Genomic DNA, 25,175 nt, shown 5'->3' with positions numbered 1-25,175 from the left:
CAGCTAAATTATAGGACACTTTTGGTATTAAATATTCCTAATAATAAATCTTTTCTACCTAATACTTAAATTTAAACAAATACTCAAAGTTTATTGGTGGTTAATTAAAAATGAAAGATTAAAAATAATCAGAAATCATTATTATTACACAGCAGGTTTCAGGCGAATTGGGACAGTGCAACTGGTAAAGTATGACACTAATTTATGAGGATCATATTTTGATAACCTGTTAACTTGTAAAATACATTCACAAAGGTCACAGAATTGTTTTCTAAAATACAAAACAGAGAAGTTTAGGCATTGACAAAGTATATTTAGACCATTCTGTGTAAAATATAGAGAGGAACTACAGCCCAACACATTTCATTTAGCTCTGATATTTACTGTCTGATTCTGTAACTCTGTTATATTGTGTTTTACTATACATTAAACCAAAACATTTCTGAAATATATAAGACATTTAAAAAAGAGATAACTAAAGAGATAGTTCATCCAAAATAAATAAAAACTCTGTCGTCATTTCCTGCACACCTTACACTAGTTTTAAAACTGTAGCAGTCTGTCTTTCTTCTACTGAACACAAGAGAAGATATTTTAAATATTTTTGAATATTGGCAACCAAACCATTGATGGTGCAGTCCACATTTACTGCTGTATTGTTTATATTTTTTGCCCTATATAGTAGTCAGCGGGGTCAATCAACTTTTTGGTTTTATTCTTCAAAATGTTATAATTTTGTATTTAGCAAAAAGAAAGAAAATAAAACTCATCCAAGTTTGAAACAACTTGGGGATGAGTAAATAGTGTGCACATTTTCAGTTTTGAGAGAACTACCCCTTTAATATAAAATACAGTCTGTCATAAATAATACTTTAAAATGTATGAATGAATTGAATGCACAATTAACAATAAGAAAAACAAACTTCTTACAATAAATATTAATGTGTGTCTAAAAAATGTATGTCTTGAACAGAGGCGAACTTAATCAATAAGCGAGGTAAGCAGCCGCTTAGGGTCCAGGGGAAGTAGGGGACTCCAACCAATGACGAGAAGCCTATTAATCATATAGGTCCTTTATACATTTTCTATCATATGTTGTGAAATCTTTCTATAACCATAAAAGATTTTAATTGTATTACTTCATTTCAAAACCAGGGGCTCACATGAATATGGAACGTTCCATCAATACCACACATGCAAATATTGAAATCTAACCACAAACATGGCTAATTAACTGTACATGCTTGTTTTTATTTGTGGATTTATCTTTACATTAAGAAAATAAAGATTGCAAATAATTTTTTTTTACAAAACAACCACAACAACAAAACAAATCTACAGAGAAAAAATATCTATAGAGAAAGAGAATGCTTTGAGTTTCAATGCTTGGGCCCCCTACCTGGATATGCTTAGAGCCCCCGAATCGCGCAATATGCTAATCAGATTCTCCCAGTGTAAATTTTAATGTGGAGTAGTGTGCTATGAAGCTGTAATATCGCCCTAATTCCTAACCCTAACCTCAGAACCATTCAAATACAGCGTTGGTAGCATAATCTGATGAGTAGGATAAAATGTCAGAACACCTGCCCCTGGTCCTGAAGATGTGGACCTGTGTTTCTCAACTGCACTTCCACAGACTCCTCCTGGCGCGCTCACGACAATGTGGACGAGCACAAACAGCGACCTCTAGTCACAGATTCCTGCATTTCTTTTCAGAACTGAACAAATAATTAATTGTGTGACTAAAGCAAACGCTACACGCTAGCAGAGTTGCTGAGATAAATGCAGATGCATATCTTTAAACCCGTTAAATTGAGTAAAGTGAAGTAGCCTACTCTAGTGTGAGTGTCTGCTCTGCTCCTACACACGTGTCAGCTGACTGATCACCTGACCGTTTTCGGACGTGCGGATCAACATGACGAGCTGAGGCTCATGGCTATGGCACCGGTGTTGAATATTTGCGTGGTTTTATTTTTTAGTATTTTAGCAGTGAGTTGCGATGTAGGCGATATTGTGCAGGAGCAGAGGTCGGAGTCCCCGGAGTCGCAAGGCACAGATTGTGGTTGTCAGGGACTGAAGAGAGAAGTTTCTGTTGGTGTAAGCGATGTAAACACACTGGATCATCACGATGATGCAAATATTTACTCCAAAACAGCGAACGAGGGTCCAGACAAGACTGAGTCTGATGTACGCAGTAAGGTATGTTTGCTGTTGTCACTTTTGACGAGTAGCTAGTGTTGTTTAGTTTGGTCATTTACTGTCTTCTGTGAGCAAAAAATAAATAAATAGTAAGAGCTCACTTTTCAGTTGAATTCATTTCAGAAATTAGCAGTTAATCAGAGTAAATTGTTCATTTTATTTTATTGTTGTTTCATGATGTTTTCATCTGTGAATCTTCAAAAATGAAAGAAAACCAATGCAAAAGTAATTATTTAGATTTAAAACTTGACATTTAGGTTGACATCTGTGGTCATAATCATTACGTTATATGAACATGAACAACATGTTAATTCTGACTTTATTAGGCAGGGAAGAAATAATGTTATATAATAAAAGGAAGTGATGATGAAAACACATTTTTTAATAAACTATTGACTTGTACATAAAAGCTGAATGGTGTGTGTGTGTGTATGTATGTATGTGTGTGTGTGTGTGTGTGTGTGTGTGTGTGTGTGTGTGTGTGTGTGTGTTTGTGTGTGTGTGTGTGTGTGTGTGTGTGTGTGTGTGTGTGTAGCTGGTGCTGCTGCAGGGAGGTTGGTTTTTGATGGGAACAGATGATCCAGGAATACCACAGGATGGAGAAGGACCTCAGAGGAAAGTGAAGCTGGATGCTTTTTACATTGAAGAGCATGAAGTCACAAACCAGCAGTTCCAGCACTTCACCAACCAGACCGGTTACATAACGGAGGTAAATAACCCTTTACACGGCTATACGACAAATTATCAGTACACCAACTCTCTCTCAATATTATATATATATATATATATATATATATATATATATATATATATATATATATATATATATATATTTTTTTTTTTATTTTTTATTTTTTTTTTATGATTATTTTTTTATCTAGGCTGAGCGTTTTGGAGATTCCTTTGTTTTTGAGGGACTGTTGAGTGAAGAAGTGAAGAGCACACTGTCACATGCGGTGAGAAATGTGTACACATGCAATAATGACCCACTGCTTGCTGCTGGATAAATTGTATACTGTGTGGATCAAAGAAGAAATGAATTCAAACATCAGATATTTCAAATGTAAAACAGCTTTGCATTGAGTTTTTTTCCCTCTGTGCAGAATACGTCCTGTTTATTTAGTGTATTTTAACTAAGCAAAACAATTTTCCACAATACACCTTCCAAATGTCATTCATTGTCATAGTTTACATAACAAATAATCTTGTCAAGCAAATTTAATCAAGAAACATTTGGTGACATTAAAATACTCTATTTAAAGTAGATTTGTGTACTTTAAAGAAAATAACGTTGAATAAAAGGTAATGATGACTAATTAAATAACATAAAACATACACATTTGTTACATTTCTATAGTTTACACCTAAAAACTTAATTCTGTTTGCCAATAGTACTCTATTTATTTTTCAAGTGTATATAAACATAAAGGCCATTACAAAAGGTCCCAGAATGATGAAGAGAAAAGAGAAATGTCTAATTAAAATGTAAACTATCTGTATAAATTAAATTAAGTGGGACCAGGGAAGACTATCTTGGAAATAACCAATATACTGTAAAGTCGCAGTGTTGCATAAAAAGTAAGATATTAAAATTTGAAGCCTATCTTACTCTTAAAAAAAAAAGTTACAATGCAAAAATACTTGCACATTACTTTCCTTAAAAAGTAGCTTAGTATCTTATTATGCTGGAAATCCTCCACACCTCCACAGGTCTTGGGGTAGGATTTGGGTAAAAACAAAAAGAAATTAGAAAGAAGGAAACTAATGTTTATTGTTGTATTACTGTATATGGTAATGTTACTTTCCTTCATTTAGTGTCACACTTAGCTACTTTTTTTTAAGTGACTTTAGATTGCTGCATGAGCTCTTCTTTCATAAAGAGGTTAATTTCCAAATATAGCCAAGAATAGACCAAATGTGCATTTATAAAAAAAAAACAAAAAAAAAACAAAGCTGCACTACAGTGTCTGTGTGTGTCAGTAGGTGGCTGCTGCTCCTTGGTGGTCACCAGTGAAAGGTGCAGACTGGAGACACCCAGAAGGACCAGATTCAACCATACACAACAGGTAAACGCATAGAAATGAGCAAGCAGTAATTATTCTGTATAATCAGATGATGTTTATTAGAGCTGCACAATATATCGTTTCAGCATCGATATTGCAGTGTGTGCATTCGCAGTAGTCACATCGCAGCATCTGCAATATGGAGTTGGGACTATTATTGTTGATCAGCAATGAAGATTGTACAGTGTTTACATTTTACATTACATTTAATAATAGAGGCAGACCAAAATAGCGATATGCATGAGGTGGCGCTTCTTGTAATGGTGGATTGAAGTGTATTAATGTTGCAATTCTTAGAAATATGTGCTGTTAATAAAATAAATACATCTTATACCTTATTGCAACATTTTAACCTCTTTATTTACAAATATCATGATATATTGTGGATGGTTTTCTATATCACTGATATCGTGATCTATCATCATCGGGGGCAAAGTATCGTGTTACTGTAATGAAAAATCCAACTTATTTCACTTTTATCTTTGCTCTATTTATTTATTTATGCTTGCAATTTCTTTGATACACTCCTCGAAAAGATTATTCCAATCAATTTAAATTGATTTAATTCCAAATAGAGCTATTCAAGTCGTCTGCCAAAATTGTGGTCGTATCGCAATATAAATCTCAGCAAAATAAAATATTGCAATGTCAGATTTTTCCAATATCATGCAGCCCTAATGTTTATCCAGGTCATATACAGTACATACCAGTAAAAGTAATGTTATTAAATGTAATCTGTGCTTTTATAACCAGGATGAATCACCCTGCTCTGCATGTTTCATGGGATGATGCACGGGCGTACTGTCAATGGGCCAAACGCAGACTTCCTACAGAAGCTGAATGGGAGTTGGCCTGTAGAGGAGGACTACAGGACAGGTGCATTAGTGTCTGTGTTTTATTACTTCTTGTCTACTTTAATGTCTTTTTTAAGGTATTCTCTTTATAACTCTTTTGATAGGATGTACCCATGGGGAAATAAATTAATGCCAAGAGGGCAGCACTATGCTAACCTGTGGCAGGGAGATTTCCCTAATCACAACACTGCAGAGGACGGCTATGCCAACACATCCCCGGTAATACAACAGAAAGAAATGACATTTGTAGCCATTGCGCTGGGTAGTAATTGATTATATGTAATCTGGACTGTGTAATCGGATTTCAAAAATATCCATCAATTGTAATCAGATTTGTATTACTTTTTAAAATGGAAGTAAACAGAATCGGCATGGTGCCACATTAGCTCTCAAAAGACAATTTTATTAGAAAACATTTCGATTTATAAGGTCTTTATCAGGTTTAGCTGTCTTTTAAGAGCAAGAGTGGCGTGTGCTGATTCTGTTTACTTCTGTCTTTAGTTAGTTTGGCTTGATCAAACACCTGCTTTCAAGATTTTCTTTAGATGTGAGCACACTGATTTCTTTTTCCCTACTTTTTAAAATAATCTGATCACGGTTACTTTTTCTGTGAATTACATGAGAAATGAAAGTAATCTGAAAATAATCCAAAAGTACTTAGAATACATTACCTAAAATAAGTTATTTAGATTTCAGCTTGAACTACAGTTTTTATAATGTAATCTTATGAAGACTATAAATATTAAATAATCTAGACCAGTGGTTCTCCAACGTTTTTCATCAAGTACCACCTTAGAAAAAAATTGTCTCTCCAAGTACCACCAAAATGAGCAGTATTGAAATACAGTAGCATAGTAGGCCCAGTAAAGCAGCTACAACTCTGCACAGTTAAAAAACCTGGCAGATTACCTAAGAAATATAGGCTATATATCATATATGGCATATTATATACATAATTTTTAATCCATTTTGAAATATATGTAGCATGTACATGACATATTTCGTTCCTCCGTGTACCACTAGAAGGAAGCCCGCGTACCACTAGTGGTACACGTACCACAGTTTGAGAACCACTGATCTAGCCAGTGAAAGGTCCAGCTAGTTGGTCCATGACAGTGTCTACTGGTGAATGAAGGTTCAGTACGTGTTCGGTCTTTCCAGTGCACAATGTTGAATTAGTTTCAATTTAACTCATATCTGACTCCAATTTTAGTATGAGGTGGTTCAGAATATTAATATTTCTGTCTTCGTTTTATCTCACTCTAATCATAAAAAATTAAGAAGCTTATTGTAAAATTTATTCTTGTTTTCCACTTGTTCATTCGGATTTCTGTAACATCCTGAGTTACCGGCCGAGTAAACAATCTCTTAAACACAAGCATGTCAGTCTTGGTCACTAAACAGAGGCGATTAACCACTGATCTAAAAAGGCAGAACCCTACTTACTCAGATTAGAATATTTTTTGTGGTGTCCCCATGGAGCAGCTGTCTTCTAAAATTGAAGCAAAACTATTTAATCACACCTTGATCATTACAATAAATCAAGCAGACCAATTTACTTAAACTATTAGTAACTTTAAATAATCACCATATGATTTAAATAGTATTATAAGTTTAGAGATGAAGGCCTACCCACATTTAGATTGGTCTATTATTAGCCTTTTACAGTCCAAGTATACTTGAATTAATGCCAATGTGTTAGTCGGAGTTCTTAAAACATCTTATAGCGTGCTAGGCTGCTCCATCTATTGTATTGGCATTAATTCAAGTATATGAAGAAATAATATTAATATTCTAAACCACCTCATGCTAAAATTAGAGTCAGATATGAGTTAAAATTTAAACTAATTCAAGATTCTGTACTGGAAAGACCAAACTAGCAGTAAACTCCACCAGCAGACACAGTGATTGGACTGGCTGGACCTTACACCAGCATCTATTATGTTGTTTTTGTTATAATTTTAATAGAGTGTAGCTCTTTTTTTTCTGATTTACATCTCAAATCCTGATTATTTTCTTTTATAATTGTAAGCATTTACTGCAGATGTTTAGCATGTAAAAATGTGTTGAACAGGTGATGTCTTTTCCTGCCAATGGCTTTGGCCTGTATGACATGGTGGGAAATGCATGGGAGTGGACGGCAGACTGGTGGACTGTGCATCACAGTGCAGAAGACAAGTTTAACCCTGTAAGGCTCCACTGGGAGAATAAGCAAGCATGCCGACACACACACACACACACACACACACACACACACAAACACACAAACACCCAAAAGGTTTGAACTGAATGTTTTTTGATTTTTTAAATAGAAGGGACCAGAATCAGGAACAGACAGAGTCAAGAAAGGAGGATCCTACATGTGCCACAAGGTAAAAGATTCACAAAGCCATTTAACATATGTACCTTAAGGCAGACCATCATGAACAGTTAACATTGAAAAGATTTTGAGAACAAACAGTGCATCATCAGTGTCAAATATTGGGACAATTTGGTCATAAATCTAATTATTAGTCTCAATAGTAGGTATGGCCCTGTTTTCAAGAATGTGTCATACTGACCCCAACATTCTAAACCATAAATTGCAGATTTGTTCAAATTTGGTCTGTTTATTTATGCACCAAACTAATTCTACATTTGTTTTTCTTTTAGTTTTTATTATGTAAACGTATTTATTGTCTCTCTGTAGTCTTACTGCTACAGATACAGGTGTGCCGCCCGCAGTCAGAACACACCGGACAGTTCAGCCTCGAACTTGGGCTTCCGCTGCGCCTCTGATGTTGATCCATAACCTCAAACATCACTAATCTCACTGTCTTACACTTCAAACTAAGAGGATTTTTTTTATGTAAATAAAACCATTTGTAGAAGTTTGGTGTTGCTTATTTCTGTTCTTTTTTTTAACACTCGACAGCTACTTGTTAGGTACACCTAGCTAGTATTTGGTTTGATCGTGGGCTGTGCAATATATCGTTTCAGCATTGCTATCGCAATGCATGCATTCTGCGGGATGTATTATTTTGAGCTGAGGTTATAGTTGACCAGGCACAACAGTTCAGAACACATGAGAATTGTGGAGTCACTGCAGGGTTTAACCATAACAAAGTGAAAGTTCATCGTTTAAGGTTTGTAGGGGGCAACCATGTGTGAATATAGCCTGCCTCTAATGGTAAAAAAAATAATTCCTTCTATTTTTTTATATTCACACTTGATTAAAAAAGTCTGCAGAAACACATTAATTGACATTCTCCCTTTGTTCATGTCATTAGAGAAGGAAAACCCATTAGTGACAATTTCTCCCTTATTAGCATTCCCGAGTGTGAAGCAGCTGTCAGCCGTCACACTGTACGCTGAAGATAATATCAGTGACTTAGAGGCATAATAAATGTGGAGTTTTCAGATGCACAAATGAACACCGAAGTCTCCACAGACTGGTAGACACCAAAATGGTAGAATTTAGATCAAAGCCTAAAATTTGCAGTTTCAAAGAGTTATAATAAACATACAGTTGTAATCAGAATTATTAGCCCCACTTTGATTTTCTTTTTCTTTTTAAATATTTCCCAAATAATGTTTCACAGAGCAAGGAAATATTCACAGTATGTCTTATAATATTTTTTCTTCTGAAGAAAGTCTTTGTTTATTTGTTTTATTTTGGCTAGAATAAAAACTTTTTAATTTTTAAAAGCCATTTTAAGGGCAAAATTATTAGCCCCTTTAAGCTATTTTTTTTCGATAGTCTACAAAACAAACCATCATTATACAATAACTTGACTAATTACCCTAACCTGCCTAGTTAACCTAATCAACCTAGTTAAGCATTTAAATGTCCCTTTAGGCTGTATAGAAGTGTCTTATAAAATAAGATATATCTAGTAAAATATTATGTGCTGTCATCATGGAAAAGATCAAATAAATCAGTTATTAGAAATGGGTGATTAAAACTATTATGTTTAAGAATATGTTGAAGAAATCTTCTCTCTGTTAAACAGAAAGTGGGGAAAAACATAAACAGAGGCTAATAATTCAGCAGGGCTAATAATTCTGACTTCAACTGTTATAGGTTGCCTTTAAATCACCTTTCCTCCTCATCCCAAGGCTCAATTCGAAGATCAGAACATAATCTTTACCACATCTACATGCTAGGAAAAAGTAAAATAATAATTATAATAAATATATAAGCGGTTGAAACTATTGGTAAATCTGACTATTGTTTGAAAATTTATTTAAAAAAGTGGGTACAAAACTGTAAATATACCCTAACAATTAAAAGTAAAGAAGACAGAGAAATATGCTTTTTATTTCCTCCAGCAACCAAGAAAATGATCTATTTTTCATATTTGAGAGTTGTGTTGGTTGAACCTGTTGATGGTGTATTGTGCTGATCAACTGAATCAGGGTGTTATGGGGTAAGCAGACCCGATGAACTTCTTTCCGTCTCCATAGCTGCTCTTGTCCCATGTGTAGGTCTGAATGCCCAGACTGTGTCCTCCCAAACTCACATCACACCTGAGAAAGCAGTCAAGATGGAAAATTCAATCATAATCTGACTAGGGTGTGCAATATTTACAATTAGATCCTTATATTTCTATTCAATAATTATACTAATTATTTTGCTGTGTTTTTTTGCACAGTTTATTGCTTGGGTGATTCCTTGAAGCATTCGTTCACATGTTTTGCTCAAAATGGTTAGATCATTTGAATTCAATTCAAATCAAAGGAAATCAAGCAAGTGACTAGCTTTGAATGGATCATGGATTTTTTTTGTAGGAATATAAATAAACTAAAAAAAATAATAATTTTTTGCATTCTTAACTTTAGTTGAATCACTCATTGTCCTTTGGCTTAGTCACCACAGTGGAATGAACCACCAATTACTCTGGCATATGCTTTTTATGCAGCAGATGCCCTTTGGGTCTCATTAGTGGAATCATTTTACCCACAGTTTCAAGGTCAAAATGTTTTTCCTTGTTTTTGTTTTTACTGAAATCATGCATAAATGAGTATAAAGACAGAAATAAAAATAGGACAACTCACTTCTTTCCAGGACGGGTGATGTAGCAAAGGCTGTAGATGGCCAGATCAAACTCAGGACTACAGCCAATAAAGGCAGAACCCAGCTCTTTGAAATATCCATCCCAGTTAAACTGCATTCCCAATACATCAGGATACGTGGTCCACTGAGAGAGAGAGAGAGAGAGAGAGAAAGAGAGGACAAACTGCACTTTTAGCAAACTTTCACACTTTTAAGGTGAAACACTGCAGCTACAGCTCATTTTTTTTCATGTACCTGTAAATTTGTGGTCTCAAAGTGATTTTTTTTGTAAATTTAATGGATATTTTATGTAAAGAAATTACTGAAAAAGTTAACTTTGTGTCACCCTTTATTAATTTTTGTCCATGGATTTAAATTAAAAATATTTTTAAAGGCTGTTTTTTTTCTCATGCATGAATTTTCTCCATCCTAAATCTCCATTTCAGCAGTAAATACACACACCAAGGTTTTCCCAGAAGAATTAGTTCATGCTTAAATTGACTTTCAATTGACGTTTCAATTTTTAAGATGTAAGTGATGCTGAAACAGAGGTTTATGATTCAGTGCAGAAGAAACAAGTCTGAGAAATCCGGCTTTAAAATATCTATAATCTACAGACACAAATTAATAAAGTTTGACAAAAGGAATACTTAAAAGTGCATTTTGCAGATGTTCTGTATACTAAACTGAAAAACATTTTATGAACAGCCTAATAAAACGGAGAGGTGCATGATTTTGCCTGCAGTGTCTCATCTTGTAATGGCTCTGTTTTGTTTGATTGACTCTCAAAGGAAAAGACTCACAGGACCGTCAAAACTGTGGCTGTAGTAGTTCAGGATTCCCTGTTTCTCACACTGATAAAACTGCACCCAATTGTGGAAACCGGACACTTTACCACCCTTGATTTCACCTGTCGGCACACCGCATGTCAGACGAAGTGGTGAGAAATACAGTTTGAGATTGTAAAGATCATTTACAGACTGACCTACAAAGATGTGCTCGAAGCCACTGGAGTCCAGTTTGACTCCGTCTGATCGCGAGTAAAGGCCGAACCACATCATCTTCAGGTCCTGGAGGAACTCACTCTGTGATCCATACACACCTGAATGTGTTCACAGCACATACAGAATTTATTAAAATATTTTGAATCTTTTATTTAAGCCATTTTTTTATAAGGAGTTTGGAATATTAGTAAATTAATTATCTGTAGTATCTCTACAATTTAGCCAGCATCTAGCTCTCAGCAACTCTCACATGCTTACCCACTGAAGCTAAGCACCTGAAGTCAGTACCTGGATAGGAGACCACATAGGAAAAGCTAGGTTGTAGTGTTAATCCTGGAAATGGTGTTAGTGATGCTCAATCTGTGGTCTGTGTGGGTCCTAACGCCCCAGTATAATAATGTGGTCATTAAAAATCCCTTTGAAAAAGAGTGGGCCAAATTTGCCCACTGGCCTCCTAACCATCCCCATATCATAATTGGCTTCATCACTCTGTCTCCTCTCCACCAATCAGCTGGTGTACAGTCTGGTGTAATATGGCTCCCATTGGGTCATCCAGGTAGATACTGCACACTGTTGGTGGATGAGGAGATTCCCCCCAAAAATGTGTGAAGTTCCCTATATATTTTTTATTATATTATTTATTATTAGAATAGTGTATTTTATAATATCATTATACAATAGTGTTTTATATATTATATGTATTATATAATTGAATTGTATTATATAGTTTGAGTTATATACTAATTATATATTTTCATTTTAAGCTTACATTAAAATGTTTGTAAATATTTGTTAAATGTTTATTAAATATTTTGTTAAACATGGTTAATTTAAAATCTGTTAAAATGTATAATTTAATTTAACATTTTAGTTATCCTGTTGTGTGTTTTTGTCAGGTTTTTTAAAAAGTCCATATTTTCTTTGTAATATTTTGGTTTTAATTCTGTAAGTACATTATGATAAACTAAATGAAAACATTTTCTAGCTTTTTTCCTCTATATTTTATTTCAAACTAAAATTATTTTAGTAAACTGTAGTGACCATAATGTATAAAACTAAAACATGTATATCACTGTTCAAACATTTGTTGAACATTTGTTTACATTTTGTAAGATATTCTTACATTTTAAATAGCTGTTATATATTATAAATAGAAAAAACGTGTCATACGTTGTAAAAAAATGTGTGTTTGTGCAAGATAAAAGAATTAAGTTGACTTATTAGTTTGTACAAATTTAAGTGGATTGAACATAAAACAATTAAGTTGTCACCAAAAAAAATTGTGAAGAATTGTGCTGTTTCAGCTCAATTAAAATAAGAACAAGCAGACATCATTATTTGAGTGTATTACAATCAGCAATTAATATTTCTGTAAAAACATTAAATAAATTATGTTTTCAGAAATTGTGATGAATAAAACATTTGAAAAAAAAAACTATAGTTTATTAAATTTTTCTTGATAAGTATTCATATAATAATATAAATATGTCAACATTATTCAATAAGCACTAAAGTACACACACAAATCACACTGCATTTGACTGGTGCTCAAATATACCTTTAGAGTGTAGGAAATTGAAAAGCTCTTTCCCCAGGTTTGTGTTCATGGTCTGCTGGAGGAATGAGTCCTGCTCCTGCTCTTCATGTGAAGGCACGTCCTCCACTTCTCCTGTCATCTTTTTATAGTTGTCCAGCAGATCCAGGAAAGCTTTATATGTGGGCTTAGAGAGCAATGTACTGCTCACTACCTTGAACAATCTAAAGAGAAACAGAGCATTAGAATGCACAATAACATTCAAGCATGCCGTATATACAGTACACAGTCATGGTCAGAATTATTGACACCCCTAATAATATGAGCTTTAATCTGCTTTGATTGTCTTTTTATTTTTTAACTATCACAACAATGTTTATTGAAATAAAACAAATAAAAATTGGGCAAAATCTTTTTTTTTTTTTTTTGGATGAAAGATTAAAAGGATACGTAAAATAAATGTATTTTGCTCACATTTTTCAAAGGGGTCACTCATTTTTATCATGGCTGTGGTGGTTTAGTGTGTGTCTTACGGCTGTGGTGAGAGATCATTTCCGGAGCCGGTCTGAGAAGAAGGAATCAGTGTCTGAGGATCAATCAGCAGCTCAGAGGTCGTGGCTCTGTTTGAGTCTAACTTATACAGCGTCTCTGACAGAGACTTGATCTCTGCATCTGACACATTGGCCAATGCTTGAAAAACGTGCACATAAAGAAAACATTAATACCCAAAGAGCAAAGAAGCACTTAAAAAGAATTAAAATAGTAAGCACTGCAATTAAATAACGGTATCTGGAATTAAAGGATTTTGTTGTGACAATTATGAAAGTGAAATTATGAAATTGTTGTCTTGTAATCAGGAAAATCTACAAAAGATTATAGTATGGCTTTAAAAATCTCTGTAATTCTTTTTTTTTTTTTTTTTTGTGGAGTTTGATTAGCCTATATTTTATCCACAATACAATACAAGAGAGAACAGAGGGCAAAAATCAGAGAGCTCATTAATATTCCCGACCATTCTAAATATGGTCAATATGGACCTTCTGATTCTAGGGATATTTTATGGGAAAAAATGAGCATAAACCATTTCTGGAAAATAGTTTGAACTTGCCTAAGCCACATACCTACCATGTAGATGTCAGAGAACAACTTAACTTATTGAATCAATGCAGCATATGGCACCATCAAACATTGTTTCTAGTGCTCTTCATAACAAATAACCAAAATGCAACTATTAATCATTATTTGGGCTTTTGCGTCACCATGTGTGAATCTCTTGAAGTAGACACAGCTGAGCTGTACATCAAGTTTGGGATGTAAAATAAACAGGACTCAGGGTCACACTGAGGATCTTATCATCACATGTAAACCTTTTGTTTAGAACTGAATCTTTCATAACTCCTATTTATATGCCTGTTATGAAAAGCAGTTTTTTCCTTCACGTGACCAAACAGACCTTGAGGTGTTTTTAATACACTTGTTAATTTACAAACTAAAGTCCAGCTTGCTCGGTGAACACACAGATTAAAGGGATAGTTATTCATTGAAGGGATGACATTTACTCATCATTTACTCAATTGGTTTCAAAACTTTATTGCTTTCTGTTGAACACACAATAGGATATTTTGTAGAATGTTGGAAACCATTGACATCCTAGAAAAATCAAGAGTCAATGGCTACCAGATTCTTCAAAATAATGTCCTACAGAAGAAAGAAACACAATAGGTTTTGGAACAAGTGGAGATTGATTAATGATGTCATAGTTTTAATTTTGGAGTTAAATATTAATTTAAGGAACATTTAACTTTATTAAACTCTGTACGGCCAAATACCTCTTTTACCATGGCCCTCCTACACTCTAAGATATTAATGGTACGCAAGCCTTCACTTGGTTGGTACCTTGACAAAAGATACATTATTTTTTATGTTCTGTACCCACAGGGTCCATATTGGTAGCATAAAGGCACATATTAATACCTAAAGATTTACTATAATATAACAATATTGTACATTTTACTCACTAATATGTACCTTCAAGTTACAAATATAGACCCTTTAGGAAAAAAACTGTATCTTTTAAAAAGGTACTGCACCACAACTGTACCTTTATTTCTGAGAATGAAGTGCTGTATGTATATATATATTATGTCCTGTATAAAATTTTACATTGAAGCTCATATCAGCTATCAGGAGTTTTATAGTCATGGTAATACTTGGAGGAGGTGATAAGCATTTCACATGATAAAGTGTTATTAAAGTAAATTGAACAATTTTGAGTTATATTTTATATAAAGGGGAAAAATACACCACAGCTCTTTTAATAGGACAGAACCTGTTATGAGATTTCTAAAACATTAAACAAGTATATGAGGCACTTCACTTAAATAAGGAGATTTCACATGTAAAAATATTCTTAAAATAAAAGTTCAGTATCATGCTTTAACACTTACACAAGTCCAGAGAATCTGAGAAAGAGAGAGAGAGAAGAAAACCGTTTGCTGTTGTGTAATTGCTACAGTTATGTCATACATGAACTGAATATACAGATTAGTTTTTACAATGACTAAGACACATTTCTCAATTCTTTGGTGATTTTGTAAAATTGTTTAAACAGTAAGCATGACACCAGTCATTGTAATCTAAACTGTGAATCCTTTTTCATTGCTTCTGTACATGCATTTATTGATCACTTCTTTCAAATTCCATGAATTCTTGGGTACTTGTTTTTAATCATTGGAAATTCTTATGGACACAACAACTGTCAAAAACTCTGTACCGACAGACCAATTTGCTTTACAGACTTTTTTTCCAAAAATTTTCAGCTTGAGTTCAAATCACTAATACAAAATAACTAAATAAAATTACTTTTTCTACATTTATATTTTATTAAAATATATTTGGAAAAACAAAATGCTATTAAAATTGCCGTACCATACCACAGTTTCACATAATTTAATTACCATCTATAAAAAGGGCACAACTTAGGTATAATTTGTGGTGTATACATGAACCAACCCACAGAGAGAGGTGGCTGAAAGAGCAAGAGGAGAAAAAGAAGAGGATTCTTACTGGTTTATATACAAAAAATTTTTTTTTAAACTTTCAAAAACGAATATAAACGTAATAAATGGAAAGTTCAAATGCAAAAGCCTCTAATTGTCATCTAAAATTTTCTTCTAAAATAAGCACTTTTCTTAGACACGTTAACTTTCTTGGCAACAAATAAGTTCTTGTCATAAAAATCAAATTACTGAACATAATCACAGGGAAAATGCTCATTTTAGAAGAAAATTTTAGACAGCACTTAGAAGCTTTTGCATTCGAACTTTTCAAATATCTACTTAAACCTACAGCATCATGTCTGATTTCTAAAAACACTTTGAATGTAAACAATATTGTAAAAAAAAAAATCCACCTGCTAATTAGTGTTGTTTGGTCTTTTTAAATAGATGACCAAGTGTGTTTGCTGAATTACAAGCTTTGAATAGGAAAGAATGTATGAATCTGAGATATGCATTATGCATTTTGATAAATGTAGTGCCCTTTGAATATGGAATGAACAGCAGTGCACAGACAAAAGTCGGTTAGAACTGTAAAGAGTTTTGCAAGTCACCAAAGTATTGAGAAATGTGTCCTAGTGATTGTAAAAAGACAATGATAATAACTAATGCATATACTGTTGATATAAATTGCATGAACTTACCAAAGTGGCCCTGAGAGATCAGGGTGATGCTGAGACAAAGTATGAGGATGATCTTCATTGTTAGACGATCCGTTAAACACACTGCAGAGTAAGACCCACTTTGGATTTTATACCTTCTTAAATCAAGAAATTATTAGGAACTCCTCCCATGCCCCCAAACACTTTGTTGTGATAATTATTGGGCAACAAAGACCAAATAACTCAATTATGAGCAAAAAGATGAGACTGTAAGTGGTGAGATGATAAAAATAGGACGAATAATGATTTATAAATAAACTAATAAATAAATACACAATAATAAAAAAGGTAAATTACTCTCTTTTTTTTGGTTTGTATGTCCCAAATAAATGTGAAATATCAGCTTTCAGGGTTCAGGTTCTGTAGATGACTATGGCATTTATATAGAATATATAGGATTATCTTGAAATGATGGTCTGCAGTATGTGTTTGGCATGAAAGTCTTCTTGCCAATAACACGTTCCCTCGTGTGTTTCCATGAGCTGTTGCGTGGGCAAACAGTCAGCAAGAGCAGGTGGAGCATTCACACCCATATCAAGATGCACACAAGGTTTACGAGTTATTTATAAAATAATTTTAGAATTATTATTTAATTCATGCTTTTTAAAATTATGTTCATGTGAATATAGCTGACAATATATTTTAATGGCAATAATATACCTAATAATACAATTTTTATGGATAATATAAATAAAAAATATTTGTGGACTTATTTTGATGTTGATGCTCATGAAAACCCATAAAAGTTTCAAATAGATCGGAGATAAGTTTGCATGAATCAACAACCAGAACAATAATTTAATATATAAAATATAACATGATGATAGTAATATGATAGGCCTAATAACAAAAATAAACAAATTAATAAAGTCATTAAACACTAATTCAATAACAATTAATTAATTAATAATTATATTTATTTTTATAATTTGTAGAGGCATCACGGTGGCGCAGTGGGCCACCAGTTGCCATTTTTGTGTAGAGTTTGCATGTTCTCCTTGTGTTTGCATGGGTTTCCTCTGGAAGCTCAGGTTTACTTGTGGTATAGGTGAATTGGGTAAGCTAATTTGTGCATAGAGAATGTGTGTGTAAGGGGGTTTCCCAGTGATGGGTTGCAGCTGGAAGGGCATCTGTTACATAAAACATATGCTGGATAAGTTGGTGGTTCATTTCGTTGTGGCAACCCCAGATTAATAAAGGGACTAAGCCGAAAAGAAAATTATTGAATCAATGAATGAATGAATATTTTGTATAACTCGTCTTTATTAAGTTAATTCAGTCTTTTATTAATGCAAATATTATTACTCAATTTAGTAATGCTTTACTTTACTCGTTACTTTGAACAGTAATATTATTACGTTAAAAATAAGTACAATTAATTCAGTTACTTTTTAAAAAGTGTGATGCAAGTTACTTTTTCTAAAATTAATTAGTTTTTAAAAATTGCTGAATTAAAATGAACAAAGTCATGTTAATTCTAATAAGACAAAAAGTACAAAATTAAAATGTCATTAAGCTGTATATGCGGCATGTATAGCTCTGGAGTAAGGAAGTTCTCAGAAGATAACGTTATCTTTATTTTTTTTTCATGTATTTTGTTATGTAGGTTATGCAGTGTGTAGTTTATTGTAGAGCTCCTCGATGCAAAACTACAAAAACTCCCCTGAAGGTTCTGAAAGAGATCAAGCCTCCACCAGAAAAAAGTAACTCAAAAGTAACATAATAATGCAATACTTATCATAAAAATTATCTAAGTAATGTAAATATTTAAATTTTTTGGGAAGTATACTCAATATTGTAAAACTTTCAAAAGTAACTTTACCCAACACTGGGTACTACATATGCGAACTTTTCAAGACCCAAACACGTTATTAAGTTTTAATATGTCTTTTTTATTATTATAACACTATATATCAACGATAATTAACTACTGACTGTGATTACAAACTAGCTTAAAACCATTAGCAATTAAGTACAATGTAAACTCCTGTGCTGCAGATGGCGCTAAAGTTATCTCGAGATTTCTCTTAGTTTGACCTTTCTCCCTTACTGTAGAAAACGTGCTTCAATGATATTCCTGATACTGATGTAAGGAAGCCGGTGTCAGTCCTGAGGAAGATACCGTACAGAAGTGGCTATGTATTCTTTATTTCGGTCTGTCAGGAGTGAAGTAGTCAAGGTGGGCTTGATGTTAGCTTGTCATTCAAATGCGTGTTTATTTATTAGTTTCCGTATGACTATGACATGTCCTAGCATCATTATTTTGTGGCAATAAATTGTTATGAAATTGTGCTATTCACAGGGATGTTTGACGCAGCACGTTCAGTCTCTGTTCACCAGCTGCCCGAGTTTAGCAGCAGACAAAGCGCTTCTACTGCAGCTACGCAAATCTACGGGCTACACATTCGTCAACTGCAAAAAGGCCCTGGAGAAATGCAACAATGACATAACACAGGTACGAGCCAGTCCGTGTACTTCCTCTTTTATAGGGGACGTATTATGCAAAAATCTATTTTATAAGAGGTTTAAATATATGTGTGTGGCAACAGTGTGTGAATATATCCAGCACCTAATGGTAAAAATGAGTTAATTATTGTTTTTATAATCACACTTCATAAAAAAAGTCTGAAGAAACACTTTGATTGACATTCTCCCTTTGTATATGTCATGGGAGTAGGAAAGCCCCACCCATTAGTGACAATCTCTCCCTTATAACAGCCCTGAATAAGAAGCAGTCATCTGCCATTAGAAATTTAAGCTATTGATGCAACTAAAGCCGCAGTCACACAGTGCATTTTTAGCCCCTCAGACTTCTGCTGCGTCCCAATTCACATACTTGCACTACGCTCTAAAAGTATGGGGTTTTTTTTGTAAAGGAAAAATATATAGCCTACTTTTGAGTGTGTATAAGAGTATGCAAACTTTCCACACATTCATCTCCCATTCACGAGTCTTTAATGCAGAGAAATCTCCTCCGGTGTTTGGATGATTATGCATTCAGACGTTAATGTCCAAACATGTCGTTATACAACTTCAGTATTATTGTTGCAGACAGAAAATGTGATTTAAATATTTTCCAGTTGGCTAGATATTAAATAATAGTCATACAAACATCTAAGATTTGGGACATACTAATTCTTCTATTTTTAAATACTATTTAGGACGGATGGTATTTGAATTGGGATGCAGCATTCCATTCATACGCATGTGGTGAACCGGAAACGCAAGCTTATGCGACAAGCTTCACAGTTTGCTGCGTTGGTTCAAGATTGGTAAACTCTTACCAGTGAAATTACATCACGTGATTGCATCAGACCAATTGTAGATGTGACATGAACTCTTTGTACAGAACTTTAAATTATGGAGCAATCACTTGCATTCTTAAAGTCTGATCATCTTATTTAATTTTTTCGCAGTAACGTGTGACAGAATTTCTCATGCTCAAACTCTAGTGTGACTGCAGCTTAAGGGAGTTGGTTAGAAATATTGGGTTTTAAAATGCACAAATGTGTAGTCTACATAGACTATTCTCATCTGAGTCTGTTTGACTTCCTCAGTTTTTTCCCAATAGTACATTAGAATATAGAATGTTTGTTTTCAACTTAATTGAATTCATTTTCATTGTTTTAGTATCTGGGTGAATAAATAATGATCACAATTGTACCTTGACTAACAAAGTTACATTCATACTGACTTCTACTTGTATAAAATACACATATTGAAAGTGCTTGAATTTCAGACATATGAATTCAAGACCTGAAAAGTAGTTAAAAACAAACACAGGTCATTGGAAGGGCTTGAATTAAATTTTTTGTGGTGTTATTTCAACAATTGTACAGTGCATCTGTTAAAGACAGAAAAATAGAAATTATAATACTTATATTCTTAATACTAATAATTTATTATTATATTATTTGAAAATCTTAAATTACAGAAACATCATTTAATTACTACTAGTATTAAACTCAACACGTTTTATGGAAGTTCTTTGAACATGACTATTTAAAACGGTCAAATCTTTCTTCAATTACACCTTTAAAATAATGCTTCAGAATTGTGATGAAAATAGTAACAAAATGGTGGGAACTCTAAATTACATTAAAAAAAAAAAAAATAGGACACCTAGTCTTTGACCCCAAAGCTTCTTTGCTGTAATACAAATGCTGTAAATTTAGCATTAATCAAGAATATTCTCTGAAGTTAACATTAGGGTGAGTTATAAATCATTTCAGTATTGTGATTTTGCAGGGCCGGTATTAGATTCTGACAGTATGAGAACCTTGGATAAAAATAGCACAGTGTCATATTATTGTGATTACCACTGCAAAATATGTCCTTTTTAAATATCTGGGTAAAAAAATAACTATTTTTTCCACCTTTAAAAACAACATATTTTATTTTAAGAAACTTGAAATGCATCTTTGTAAGTCTATTTTCTTTGGATACAGCCACTGCACTGTTCAGGTCTGTAGCATGCTTGGATGTTGGTGTTTGGTTTTCAGATCTTTGCTGAATTGTGGGCTGACCAGTAGCTTTTGATATGAAGTGGTCCTTCTCTGCTGGAGATACTGTTGCCCTAAATAATTAAATAAAATAGTCATAAAAAAGGCTGGGATATTCTGTAGGAACAGTATAACAAAGAATGTTGGCGGTTTTAAAACTTTGACTTTTCTAAACCGCTGTAAACCTTGAAACCGGTTTTAGTCCCATGCCTAATTGTGATATCTGAGACATGAAATTTAAAGGCTCCATAGATTTTAGTGACATTTCTAACATCTTTCTCAATAAAGGAAAAGAAAGGTACGTGATATGTGAGCAAATTATGACTTGTTAAATTTGCAGGCAGAAAGCTGGCTTCACGGACAAGCAAAAAAAGAGGGCTGGAGTAAAGCGACCAAACTGGAAGGTCGGAAAGCCAAAGAAGGACTGATTGGTCTCATGATGCATGACAATGCTGCCGTCATGGTTGAGGTATACATCAATATACAGTGTGTAATTGTTCCTAAAAAGCATGCCCAGTGAATGACCGGACGTTTACATATTCAGGTTAACTGCGAGACAGACTTTGTGGCGAGGAATGAGAAATTTCAGCAGCTGGTGAAGGATGTTGCATTGTCAGTAATGGCTCATCAATCTACCAGCAAAAAAACTGGGTTTATTAAGGTAAATGCCCTTCAATTGCTTTTTCAGAAATGTGCATTTCTTCCACAGCTTGTGTAAACTCTGATCTGTTGTGTGATTTAGAGTGTGCTGTCATCTGAGGACATGTCTAAACTCAATGCTCCTGATGGACCTTCACTGGCAGATCAGTTAGCCTTGACTATAGGTGAGAACAAACCATCATACACACACATTCACTAATAATTAGTTTAATTAGATTATTTATTGGAATCAAAATAAATTTTTTTTAAATATCACTTTATTCAGCAGAAATGCATGCAATTAACAAAATGACTATAAATGCATTTACAATAATATTAAAAACATTTTCAAATAAATGCCATTTTCAGAATCTTCAGATGTTTCTCGAGATTTTAGAATTTATTATTTATATAACTTCATCATTTCATTCATGTTTTATAATAGAAAGCAGTAAATAGAAAGTAATGTAATTACTATATTATAATTAATTATAATGGAAAGTAGGAGTGTAATGGATCACAGTTGATCTGTGATCTGTACAGATTACAACCCACAGTTTGGAATGCATGTGACGCGCGGATTAATACCTTTTTAGATTAATCCAACATTTATAACAGTTGCAGAGAGATTGTCTCCGGCATTATTCAAATCATGTGTATGAAAGCATTTGGCTTCCCTGTAAAATATAGTGATGATTAAAAAAAGTTGTGGTGGGACCTAAATGCTTTCAGATTATTAGTTAAAGGTGTTTCCTGTCACTGCTTGTTTTGGCTGCATTAATGCATTCGGTGTAAAGCTGCACAACTAAACATTAAAATATCAGGATCTCAATTCAAACCCGCGCAATAGAATGATAAATGATAATGATTTGCATATGTTAATTAATCCTTTAAAGTGCTGCATTTAAATCTACAATTAATCAACAGAGATTCAGTTTTTACACTTTTTCATTTTGTTACAAAAAATTAAATAACGCAGAAGTACTGAAAGAACAGTTTAAAGTTCAGATATAAACACTAATGTTTATGGTAAATATTAAAATCACAGTTTAATGGAATTTGATGCTGTTGAATGATGTAGTAATTACATTGTGTAACCAATAAGTGGGGACAAACAACCATCAAATAGGATGAATAGGTCACTGAATAGGTTTTTAAAAATGATTCACCTATAATAAAACATGAAGTGTTATGTGTAAATTGCTGAATCATTAATTGAAAAGAAATTTGTTGTACTGTTGGATTTCTTTATTTAGTGTTATCAGCAACAGAAGCAAAGATCACTTACAATTACATTTGTCTCTTCCCTTTTTTGCTGATCTGAAAAATGGTCCAATCTGTGATTTAAAAACCATAGTGTGATAGTTTTGTGATCCATTACACCACTAATGGAAAGTAATTTTTCACCATAATATTTCAAAATATAATCTGATCCGTTTGATTGAAATCCAGCCTCTCATGAACATTTATAAATCTTTTGGGCCCCAAAATTGGATTTATCTGTACAATAAAAGAAATGCAATTACATATTTTAAACATTTAAATTAAGATTTAATTAACATGAACATTTCTAACACACCCTATTGTCTTCCTTGCACTTCCTTATAATTACCTTATTGTGTTTTAATATTTTATATTCTAATATTTTTTTCATTATTTCAGTATTGTCTCTTTTTTTCTGCCTCATCAGGGCGCTTGGGTGAGAACATCGCCATGAGGCGAGCCGTTTCACTTTCTGTGCCTTCTGATTGGCACATTGGCTCATACATTCATGGGACGGTTGCTGGGCAGGTTGGCATTGAGATGGGGCGTTATGGATCCCTAGTTGTGTTTCAAGGTGAACCTAAGGAAGGGACATACGCTCTTGGAAGGAAGCTGGCACAACATGTAATGGGTGAAGCACCTGTTTCTCTTGGCAACATGGACGATTTATCATGTGGTGACTCTGAGACGAGACTTTTGCCCCAGACGTTTCTCCCAGATCCCAAATATACAGTGGCACAGTACCTGACTCTTCAAGATGCCCGTGTGCTGGACTTCATACGCTTCCAGTGTGGAGAGAGCAGCAGTCAGGAGTGAAAGGAGCCATTTGAGGATATAAACAATCCTAAATGAGATATTAAAAGTATGAATTAATTACATTTTCTTTAAACAGTATATGTATGTATACAGTGCCTATAGAAAATCATCATACCCTGTGAAAATGTATACCTGTACTCACATTTCACTCTGCTTTTAAAAGATATTCTGTTCAAAATTGTGGAAAGGCACAGGTTAGAAGGCTACAAAAACATTTCAAAGGGTGGAAAAGTTATTTGTACTGTGATTTGATTTCTGGATGTGTGACAAATAAAGTCATTATTTTAAATGGGTATGATGATTTTCTATAGGCGCTTTGTTTATATATACATACACATACATACACACACACACACACACACACACACACAATATATATACACAATATATATATATATATATATATATATTTATATATATATATATATATACTTTTTTTCCAAGCCATATCCTTGATATTGCTGCTGTTTTATGTCCCCAAACAAAAAAATTCTAGTTTATTCATGAAGTGAATTAAATAGATAAAATGAGGTCTAATAGACATTGTTATTGTTGTGGTATTGACATGTTACTGTTAAAAAAGGTATCTCAGCCTAGATGGGTCAATCTAAACTCCTGTGCTGTTTCTGTGCCACTACAAACAATAAACATTTTATCTTAATTACTAATACTAACTATTGGATTTTGTTTTTACAAAAAAAAAAAAAAAAATATATATATATATATATATATACATATACATATACATATATATATATATATATTAAATGTATGTTTTATATTATATAAAAATATATATATATATGTAGTCAGATCAGTTAGTTAAGTATTTACCTGGACGTTTTGTGTAGTTTAACTAAACAAATCAAGTGCTTCGATTCTCCTAACATGAAGTACATTATTCAACTTGACTGAGTCTTTAGTGCCATCTAATGGAGGAGAGGATGAATGTTCATATTTCAATATTTTCCAACAAGAGTGTTTGAGAATCTGATAAAAGTCAAAAAATGTTTTAAAGACACACACTGGAATCAGTACAAAATTACAATACAGAGAACAGGCATTTTTATTATCCATATTTTTTAAGCAACTTGCCAATGCTAATGCAGCTTATATTTTATTTATTTATTTTTTTATGTATACCAGCATCTAGGAATGGCATTTTTTTTACTTGAATCAAAGATAATTCTATACATATATTTGTTTTTTCTTTCCAAGGAATCCATTGACAGCATACCTGGGTAAAGTACCTCAAAGCTGAAATCAATTTAAATATTTAAGACATTTTCTAAAGTGCTATGTATCCCTTTCCAAAAACTTCTAATATTAGGACATCCCCAAAATATGTTAAAATAGTTAGCGTCTTGTGAACCACAATGCCGCCAACAATTTGAGTTCCCATAAAATGACATTTTCTGTTTTGGAGTAAGAAAAATACAAGTAATATTTCTCCAGCAAAATTCTCTCCAATACGAAGAACGGGAAGTAGCCCATTGTACTAAATATATATTTAGCTAAACCTCATTTGAGATGATAATGCCACTTTCT

The 25,175-nt window shown here is 33.3% G+C and overlaps 3 protein-coding genes across 4 annotated transcripts; 2 read left to right on the top strand and 1 right to left on the bottom strand.

The window, feature by feature from the left end:
• Positions 1–1,728: 1,728 nt before the first annotated feature.
• On the top strand, positions 1,729–7,986 carry sumf1 (sulfatase modifying factor 1). 2 transcript variants are annotated; one of them, XM_087255610.1, is made up of 9 exons: positions 1,890–2,199; positions 2,735–2,908; positions 3,081–3,155; positions 4,183–4,265; positions 5,016–5,138; positions 5,221–5,335; positions 7,191–7,304; positions 7,429–7,488; positions 7,806–7,986. In XM_087255610.1, the coding sequence occupies exons 1-9, from the start codon at positions 1,933–1,935 to the stop codon at positions 7,905–7,907; spliced, it is 1,113 nt and encodes a 370-aa protein (XP_087111736.1). In that variant the 5' UTR covers positions 1,890–1,932; the 3' UTR covers positions 7,908–7,986. The 2 variants fall into 2 exon arrangements, with proteins under 2 accessions (NP_001035430.2, XP_087111736.1); NM_001040340.2 differs by lacking the exon at positions 5,221–5,335 and having other exon boundaries at positions 1,729–2,199; positions 5,016–5,148.
• A 1,414-nt stretch (positions 7,987–9,400) lies between these two features.
• endou (endonuclease, polyU-specific) lies at positions 9,401–16,482 on the bottom strand. The gene is given in 8 exon segments (NM_001080698.1): positions 9,401–9,625; positions 10,154–10,296; positions 10,955–11,061; positions 11,137–11,253; positions 12,714–12,913; positions 13,223–13,379; positions 15,137–15,151; positions 16,390–16,482. Coding segments are annotated over 8 exon segments (912 nt in total). The 5' UTR covers positions 16,448–16,482; the 3' UTR covers positions 9,401–9,510.
• A 2,017-nt stretch (positions 16,483–18,499) lies between these two features.
• On the top strand, positions 18,500–24,295 carry tsfm (Ts translation elongation factor, mitochondrial). Its single transcript, NM_001080035.1, is given in 6 exon segments — positions 18,500–18,586; positions 18,710–18,862; positions 21,250–21,378; positions 21,454–21,570; positions 21,652–21,733; positions 23,239–24,295. Coding segments are annotated over 6 exon segments (918 nt in total). The 5' UTR covers positions 18,500–18,538; the 3' UTR covers positions 23,628–24,295.
• Positions 24,296–25,175: the final 880 nt, after the last annotated feature.

This window comes from Danio rerio, chromosome 6 (genome assembly GCF_052040795.2).
Source record: "Danio rerio strain M-AB ecotype USA chromosome 6, GRCz13ab, whole genome shotgun sequence".
Classification (NCBI taxonomy): domain Eukaryota; kingdom Metazoa; phylum Chordata; class Actinopteri; order Cypriniformes; family Danionidae; genus Danio; species Danio rerio.
The sequence above is the reverse complement of the archived record's forward strand: the minus strand, read 5'-3'. Positions and strand labels throughout refer to the sequence as shown.